The sequence below is a fragment of the Populus nigra genome, chromosome 6, assembly GCF_951802175.1.
Source record: "Populus nigra chromosome 6, ddPopNigr1.1, whole genome shotgun sequence".
NCBI classification, from domain to species: Eukaryota; Viridiplantae; Streptophyta; class Magnoliopsida; order Malpighiales; family Salicaceae; genus Populus; species Populus nigra.
Window position 1 is genome coordinate 954,890 of NC_084857.1, and position 9,324 is coordinate 964,213.

A 9,324-nucleotide genomic window follows, 5' to 3' on the forward strand; every position below is an offset into this window, starting at 1 on the left:
ACAAATACTAGAATCTATTTTTAATGCACCAGCTCTTTTACAATTTAGCCTCTATAGTTTATCATAAATAACCAATTAGTCCTTATACTATTAAAAACAACTAAACAGTCTATTGACTAACTTAACTATCTTAAATGCAGCATGTTTTTTTTTTTTTGCCAAAACACGTTTTTTCTCATCAGAATTTTCTATCTCACCTTCTTCTTCTTCTTCTTCTCTCTCTCTCTCTCTCTCTCTCTATTTTCAGAAAAAAATAAATTAAACTAAATAGAAAGAGAACATTCAATTGACAAAAGGACAAGCAGATTTTAAAATATGACGATTTAATAATAAATCATGAAACTACAAGGCTAATAAATCAATATCCTAAAATTACAGGGACTAATTTATAATTAGTTCTGAATAAGCATGACACCTTGGAAAGTCCAAAGTCCAAACATGAACACAGGCCAAATAAGCCACCATTTTCTGCTTCTTAACTGGCTCTTCTCTTATTTATATTGCAGACTTCCCTCCTCTCCTCTGATCCTCAGATCTCTGTTCTGGTGCCTTTTTTCAATAAAGTTTGAAGCTTTTTGAGGATTATTATCAATGGCAGGGAAACCATGGGTGAGGATGGTGACTGCACAGACACCAACAAATATAGCTGTGATAAAGTACTGGGGCAAGAGAGATGAGACCTTGATTTTGCCTGTTAATGATAGCATAAGTGTCACTCTTGATCCGGCTCATCTTTGTACAACCACAACTGTTGCTGTTAGTCCTAGTTTTGACCAGGATCGGATGTGGCTCAATGGAAAGGTAGTCTTTTTTCTCATTTTTCTGTTTCAATTTGGTTGCTGTGGAAGTTCTTGAAATGGGATTTCAGTGGGTTTAATGATTCATTTAGATAGTGAATTTTTGTGGGTTCTCTTTGTTTTGTATGTTTAATGGTTATTTGGGACCTGGAAAGAAGGGAATTTACTGGATTAAGCTTTACAGTCAGATTTTGTTCTCTTAAACTCTTTCCTTTTCGGAATTGGACGTCAACATAGCAGAGAATTTCTTTATTTGAAACCGTACTGTTTAAACAGATTTTGGAATTGCATGTCAGCTTACGTAGTTCATAAAGTCATGTGGTAGCGTTGTTGTAGTGATGTACTTGTGCATGTACTTATATCAAGGATGATGAGCATAAGGGAGGAAGAGGGCTAACTTGTTGTGTTGAGAATCCTGTGGTTTATCATCAGGGAAAACTTTGATGTGTTTTTCATTGCATCCTATTTGGTTGTTGAGAAAATGAGAGGAAAGGAAAAAATTGATTGAGACCAGATACAAGATTTGATATTGAAAAGGAAGACATGGATCTAGATTGGATAAAATTTAATTGCATTTCAATTTCCCTGTAAATGAGACAATTTGCTAGTTATGGTTCTTTGTTGCTAAGCAATATGTAAATGGTTGCTGGGTTCGTGTTGAAATTCTCTACCTCACTGCTGACTCATGGCACATTTGGTTTTTGCTGGTTAGCGTAGGAGATTTCCCTTTCTGGAGGCAGGTACCAAAATTGTTTAAGGGAAATTCGTGCCCAGGCTTGTGATGTTGAGGATGAAGAGAAGGGTATCAAGATTGCAAAGAAGGATTGGGAGAAATTGCATGTGCATGTTGCTTCATACAACAATTTCCCTACTGCTGCTGGACTGGCTTCCTCTGCAGCTGGCTTTGCTTGTCTTGGTAAACATTTTCCCCGAATTTTCCTTGCTATGTTCAACACCCCCCCCCCTATCAATTGCAATCTTGTATGGGACTGGAAGAATTTATTCATCATGACATCATCTGGTTTTATCTTCTTATGTAGTTTTTGCCCTTGCAAAGCTGATGAATGCAAAAGAAGACAATAGTGAACTTTCTGCTATTGCAAGGTATACCTTAATAGCATATGCATAATTTTAAGTGCTTGGTTTTATGTTTTTTTTTTGTCTTTACGTCAATAATTTTGAGTAGCATGAAACATTTTTTCCCCTAGAATTTTATTCTTCATATGCAGCTGCTATTTACATGTTTCATTTATTCCACTATATCCTCATACTGCTGTCACCACCAACAAATATTTATTATTTTGAATTCTGGCTAGATGCATCTTTGCTGATACCTAATTGCTCGTTCTTGGCTTACATCAATGATAGTATTTGATAACAATGATATCTTTAAGTAATTGAGAAGTTGGTTTATAGGGAGCTGTCTTTAAGTAATTGATAAGTTGGTTTATTGGGTGCTGTCTCTACTTATTTTATAGCCGAGCTATATATTTAATTTAATCTGTCAAGGCTTTTCAGATATGAGTGATTCAAGCATGCTAGTTGCTATTAACATTTGATATTTTACGAACATTGTTTCTTGGAAAGGTTCTTGCAATGTTTGATATTTTGTAAGCTTTGTTTTTCAGGCAAGGTTCTGGCAGTGCCTGTCGCAGTTTATTTGGTGGATTTGTGAAGTGGATCATGGGAAAAGTAAGTTTGATTTTGAGGTTTATCCATGGAGCCTTCTGATTAGATTGCTCTGTCCCATTTTGAGCAATTAATTATGATGCATTGTTTTTTAATATGACAAGGCTGAGGATGGAAGTGATAGCCTTGCTGTTCAACTTGTAGACGAAAAGCACTGGGATGAACTTGTTATTATTATCGCTGTGGTATGTGTTTTTTCCCTTATTTAGAACTTGTTAGTCTGAATTTAGTTTGAGTTACCTCTGGACTCTGGGGATAGCTGTCCTGAAAATAAATTTGATTTTTCTTTGTCCTGTTGTTTTAGTAAACAGAGTTGTGATTTTGTTCTCCAGGTAAGTTCACGGCAGAAAGAAACAAGTAGCACCACAGGAATGCGGGACAGTGTTGAAACTAGCTTGCTTTTGCAACACAGAGCTAAGGTGCTTTTCAATGCCCTTAATTCAATTTCTTGCAACTTCTCTTCTTAAGCAGTTGTCTTTCTTCAATTGCAAAAAGTGCTCTTAGCAGTTGAGATTTTTAGACATAAATGGAGCTGGAGCCCTATTCTGAATCTATTCTGGATGATAACCATGCTTTGTGATTTGCACACTGCCTTTCCTTGCTGTTTAGATTTAGATTTTCTATGAAATTTAATCCTCTCTTTTCCCTTTTTAGCTGTCTTCTGATCAATGCATTCTGAAATTGTTTGAAATTTATTTAACTTTTGGTAATATCTCCTTTCTGTTTTGGACTAAATAGGAAGTTGTACCAAAACGCATTAAACAAATGGAAGAAGCCATAAAGAATCGTGATTTTGGATCTTTTGCACAATTAACCTGTGCAGATAGCAATCAGTTCCATGCAGTCTGCTTGGATACATGTCCCCCAATATTCTACATGAATGATACATCTCACAGGCAAGCAAAGTTTCTCGATTTATGTGACATGAAAATTTAAGCTTCATCAATTATTTATTTATTTGCCTGTTGAGCCCTTCACCAGACATATAGTTTAGTTTTAATGTAGTGACTATATTTCAGGATAATCAGCTGTGTTGAAAAATGGAATCGCTCAGAAGAAACACCTCAGGTTTGTTTTTTTTTGCTATCTTTTTTGTTTGTTTATATACACCACATTCTAGGAGCTTAACTTAGAAGCAAGTTCCAGATAGAATGTGATGGCATTACCATCGTTATTTTTCAAAAATTTGATCATAGATGATGGTCAAGCTTGGGGCACGGATGATTGTATAGGTGATTTAAGGATGATAACATAATAAAATTGCCCTCTCAATTGTCTAATTATAGTAATTAGTTTTCATTTGTTCTTTTTGCAAACGTGTTCTGTAATATTAGCTGATCTTGTGTGGTTCCTCAAGTACAGATATACTTTCCTGCTGTTGCTGAAATATCATGAGATAATTTATTTGGTATTGGGTTTTGTAACTGAAAATGTATCACTTCATCACATCAAATATGAAGCTTCTTTTCACTTGTGGCTTGTGCTATTTTACCTATCCGTAATGACTTATCATAACATTGTTTTAATGCTTGCAACCACTTTCTTTTGTTGTTGATTTTCCTAAAATAAAAAATAAAAAATAAAAGAAAAAAGAAACAAAATGATAGTTAGAATCCTACTGGTCCTGCCAGCTAATTGTCACAGTTTGCAAATGTGTAATGGTTGGCTAATGATGAGATTTCCTTGACAGGTAGCTTATACGTTTGATGCTGGGCCCAATGCAGTTCTGATTGCACATAATAGAAAGGCTGCTACCCAGTTATTGCAGAAGCTGCTTTTTTACTTCCCTCCAAGTTCCGATGCTGATTTGAACAGGTATATTGTCTTCCAATGTCAAGGTCACAAAAGGATTTTGGTGCAATGTTTTGGAGGCTATGCATGATTTATACAACCCCATCAATCAGTTTTCAAATAATCAAACTTTTTTTCCTCAGTTATGTTATAGGTGATAAGTCCATACTAAAAGATGCTGGGATTGAAGATATGAAGGATGTGGAAGCTTTGTCACCACCTCCAGAAATTAAGAATGCCCAGAGAAGCAAAGGAGATGTCAGTTATTTCATCTGTACGAAACCTGGTAGAGGTCCTGTTTTGCTCTCTGATGAAAGCCAGGCTCTTCTCCATCCTGAAACTGGGCTGCCCAAATGAACTTAGGAGCACATTTAACTTTTCTTGCACTTCTGTACTTTTTAGTCTTGTTGACCAGAGTTGGACACTTCTGTGAGCCTGAAGTGTTTCCACTGTGATGATTGTTTGCAGTAATTAAGGGTTACTGTGAAGTGATTCTCTCAACTGTTCCTCGCAAATTTGCAGTTAATGCTGCTTTTTGCCTTGCATTTGTAATTTATTTTATATTTCAGTCCATTTAAGTTATCGGTCTCAACAATGAATAATCTGTCCGTTGCTCCTTCTAAGGTTCTTTCAGCTGTTAGCCTTACATAGTTTTTATGATGTTTCCGACATTTTGTATCAGTTTCTGTCATAAATCAATAAATTCTTGGTTTACCTGTTATGTTTGTTATTTATCTTCATTTTTTGCCAGTGTGCTGGCATTCCCGACACAATTCCCCTTGAAGGCTCCAAAGATTCAATAAATTATTGATTTACCTGTTATGTTTGTTCTTGATTCTGTTTTCTTTAGCTTGCCGGGCATGCTATCATGCTGGGTTTTTTCGGCTATACTGTGGTGTTAGATATTCCAAAGCTGATCTGCCTCGCATTCGCAGCTTAAGCCACTTCATCATTGGACTATCTAATGGAAACGCTAACCAGCTAATGCTAAGCTGTGAAATGTAGTGTCGAAATAGAACATTTTTGCAACGTGACCAAATCTCAGTTGCAGACACATGGTTTGTACAGCAGAAAGACACACAAAATGTTTGAACATAATCAGGGATGCACTGTTCACCCACCTAGCCCTACAACAAATAGGATCAATCCCTTCCCAGAAAAGGAACCTTTAAAATCTGTCCGAAGTTCTGTGGGATTGCGGTGAATAAATGTCCAGCACCAGGAACCTCATGGTAGTTAATCCATGGAAGTCTTTGGGCAATATATCGCTGCAAGCTAGAAGGCACCATTATATCTTCATCACCCTGCCATAGATGAACTGAGCCTTCATTGTTAGGAAAAGGATTCTCAAGATCCATAGGATCAAATTCCCACTTCCCAAATCCAATCATCAGGTCTCGATGTAAGGATTCAAACACTCCTTGCAGCGTTGCTTGTGGCTGCATAAAAAGAGAGGGTACAAAATTCCAAATGAGATAGGGTTTATAAGAATTTTGGCACGTTACTATCCATTCGTGGATGAAAAACAAAGCCTATCAGACTATGGCAAGATTATGCATGAGATGATGGAATATCTTTTTTTCGCCTCCACTTTCAGACAGAATTTATTAAGATACTCATGGTTTGTGATTCATTTCCTTGTAATGAAAAAAAGAGAGTAACAAGAAAATGAAGTACCCTGTTGTTTCTCTTCTCTGCGATCAGGGGTAGGAGTTCTAAATCCTGGCGGGATAAAATATCAGGCTTCATGGATATAGCAGCTGATGCAGGAAACCATTTCTGAGTGTTCCACCAGTACGTGAGCCATGGAGTATGGTGAGCAACATATAATGCCCAATGATCCTGTCGTATCTGTCGGTAGTATGCTTCTGCCGATAAGTTCGCAGGAAAGCCAGGCCACCAATAGTTGACAACAGGAGCAATTAGTGTCGCTCCTGATAGCCTGGAAGAAACAAGAGCACATGATTTGAAGCAAAAAATAATACCAGACAGAACTGTGAGGCAACATATCACAAACAAATCTCAAGCAGATTCCTGATACTAGAATACACTTAAGAACATTGACAATTATTTTTCATAGCATGCTTTACTTTCTTTCAATTGAGTTCTTTTTTGAAATTACTGTATTTTTTGATGCAACATCCGCATTCTGAAAGTTGGCAGAAGATCCCCAATGTAGCAAATTTACCAGATTTGCAAGTAAAACAGTCTCACCTATGAGGGATGTACTTGAGGCAGCCCCAAACCACTTGGCCTCCCATGGAGAATCCCATCACATAAAATTTATATCCCAGTCCTAAATGATCAGCAAGCTCTTCTATATCTAAAGCTAAACTTTTAGGAGTTCGCCTGGGATCTGGATCGCTTTCTCCGTAACCTGGCCGATCAAAGGACACAAAGTACAACCGCAGCTCCTCAACAACATCCTGAAAATCATCACATAAAATGAGGGGTAAAAGTTAGATTTCTCCATCAACAAATACAATCTCTTGACCAGTGAAACCTTAAGGAGTTCCATTAAAACATAAATTTAGAAATAAATTACCAGAACGGGTTCTGTCATACTCATTATATCATGTTTCGTAGAGGCAAAACCATGAACAAGTATGATCTTAGCTTTGGCAGTTTCTTTAGAGACGCCATGCTCCTTGTAGGACAAATGCCTCCCATCCCTCAGCTTCATTCTAGGCGCTGTAATGGGAGGGCCACCCAGGGTTCCACAAATCTTTGGAGGTGGTGGCTGGGTGGCCTGATATGCCCATACCGCCAACCCAAGAAATAAGATCACAGTAACCTCCTTGAGCATCCCTAGGAAAAATGAGAGTTTTTTCACAAGCCGGGCCATGAACTTGGAGAAAATTTCATCAACTTGATACTGACAATAATCGACCCAGATTAATCTGATTGTTACAAATTATTCTCAAACACAGCTAAATTATTTTGTTTTACAACATATCAACCAAAAATCTGTTTCATTTAACAGGCTAATTATCAACATTAACAAAGACCAAAACACACTCTCAGTCATGAAAGACTCTTCATAAATTTATGGGAAATATGTATTACTCCAAAGATCTTGGAAATTAAGAAACAGTCATACTCATCTTGGAATCATATTATCCGTTTCTAGCAGAGAATTAAGCAAGCGTTCAAAGATGAAACCGATAAGAGAAATAAAAACAGTAAAGTATCTTCCTACTACATTTCTTATCTCTATTGTTTCAACAAAATAAGATATCCATCCATTCAAACTCTACATTGCAAATGTAGCTAATACTTCATACTTGTGAGAGTAAAAAACATCAAGAAACTTGAGAGGGAGACATAACAAGAACCTGAGAAATTAACAGCCTCCCCAGTAACTGTGTGCGCGAGGGAGAGGGAACCTGCCAGAAAATAAAATGAAAAGTTTCTTCTTTTGGAGCAGCTACTGCAGTTTCTTGCTGACTTCCACCACATCTTATAGTCAAATTTTCACTTGGTAGATAATGATCAAAGGGTATCTAAGGTAAGAAAAGTGTTAGCTAAAGATAAATAGTAAAATATTTCGACCAGCTTCAAGATAAACGTACGTACTTCTTGTGTTTGAAAAAGACCCCTCTGACTTGTGATCTCCCCACCATTTCTTCAAACCTCATGTTCACGGATGGAAATTATAAAAAAAAGATGTTTCCCAAATATAAAAAGAATCATCACATACTATTTTAAAAAGCAACTCCAACAATGTTATTTTGAAAAAATAAAAATAAAACAACATTGCTCTCCATAAAAGTTTTTTAAAAATTCATTGTAATTATCTCTTAATTAAATTTAACTAGATTAATCAAGTCTTATATTAAATCCTTAAATTAATCAAATTTAACTGAATAAATATCCAAAATAATAAATAAAAAAAACATGGCATCCATTTTATTTTATATCAACAAATTATCGAATCAATCTTATTATTTATCAAGGATGTTAAATAATTATAGAAAAAAACATGATTTAGACTTTTCTACAATATTTAAACAAGTGATTTCATTTGATAATAATGTTATTCAAAATAATTTTTTTATTTGAAAATATATTAAAATAATTTTTCTTAGATTTTTTTATTAATTTTTAATATTAGCATATTAAAACTATAAAAAAATAATACAAAATATTAATTTCAAGATAAAAATAGTTTTACGAAACATAAAAATAAAAAACATAAATGTGAAACACCTCTTTGAAAAATATAAAAAAACATTAATTAGCTTTGACTTCGACCAACATCAACTGCCCCATCAAAAACCCAAAGGGAGTGGCTAACAATTGGTTGTTCTTTTCCTTCCTAGCGTACATGAACAAAGAAAAATCATAATGTATGGTCAATGTATTTTCTCTAGAAACACCATGCTCCTTGTAGGCAATGCCTACCATCCCTCGGTTTAATTCTTGATGCTGTAATGGGAGGGCCACCTGGGGAACCACTAGTCTTCTGGGGTGGTGGTTGGGTGGCCTGATATGCCCATACCACCAACCCAAGAAACAAGACCACCGCAACCTTCTTGAGCAACCCTAGTAAAATGGGAGTTGTATCATGTCATTTGTTACTGACATTAACCAGATTAAATTAATCTCTAACGCAGCTAGATTTTCTGGTTTTACATTATATCAAATCCAACACAAATTTGTTTCATTGAATAGGCTGTAAACGTATCAACATTATCGAAGGCAACATCGAGAAAAGCCGATCTAAAACAAGGGTTTGGAGACACTAGCAATGAAGAAAGACTACCCTCGTAGATGCATGATTTACAGAAGGAAACTAAATCAGAGATGGTCGAAATCAACTTGCAAATTGGAAGGATTAAACATATATACCCTCTGTTTTAGCAGAAAATGAAGCAAGCATTTAAGCGTTGCAGCAAAAATAAAAAATACTTACAGAAACTAAAACAGTGGAGTCTATATCTACTAAACGCAACTTTCCAATCTGTTCATGTTTAAGAAGATAAGGTGTCCTATTCCTAAACTCCACACAGAGAAGGTAAATATGAATAAACTTCGGAGGAAGACA

The 9,324-nt window shown here is 35.8% G+C and overlaps 2 protein-coding genes across 3 annotated transcripts; one reads left to right on the forward strand and one right to left on the reverse strand.

The window, feature by feature from the left end:
- The first annotated feature begins 443 nt into the window (after positions 1–443).
- On the forward strand, positions 444–4,998 carry LOC133697429 (diphosphomevalonate decarboxylase MVD2, peroxisomal-like). The gene is made up of 10 exons (XM_062119967.1): positions 444–801; positions 1,515–1,713; positions 1,838–1,901; positions 2,426–2,489; positions 2,591–2,671; positions 2,819–2,905; positions 3,225–3,382; positions 3,506–3,554; positions 4,177–4,301; positions 4,421–4,998. Exons 1-10 carry the CDS (start codon positions 592–594, stop codon positions 4,632–4,634), a joined length of 1,251 nt encoding a protein of 416 aa, XP_061975951.1. The 5' UTR covers positions 444–591; the 3' UTR covers positions 4,635–4,998.
- A 281-nt stretch (positions 4,999–5,279) lies between these two features.
- LOC133697431 (uncharacterized) lies at positions 5,280–7,911 on the reverse strand. Of its 2 annotated transcripts, XM_062119969.1 has the most exons (6): positions 7,854–7,911; positions 7,613–7,780; positions 6,823–7,085; positions 6,492–6,703; positions 5,955–6,219; positions 5,280–5,716 (listed from the first exon to the last, which is right to left on the reverse strand). In XM_062119969.1, exons 2-6 carry the CDS (start codon positions 7,734–7,736, stop codon positions 5,420–5,422), a joined length of 1,161 nt encoding a protein of 386 aa, XP_061975953.1. In that variant the 5' UTR covers positions 7,737–7,780; positions 7,854–7,911; the 3' UTR covers positions 5,280–5,419. The 2 variants fall into 2 exon arrangements, with proteins under 2 accessions (XP_061975953.1, XP_061975952.1); XM_062119968.1 differs by lacking the exon at positions 7,854–7,911 and having other exon boundaries at positions 7,613–7,793.
- Positions 7,912–9,324: the final 1,413 nt, after the last annotated feature.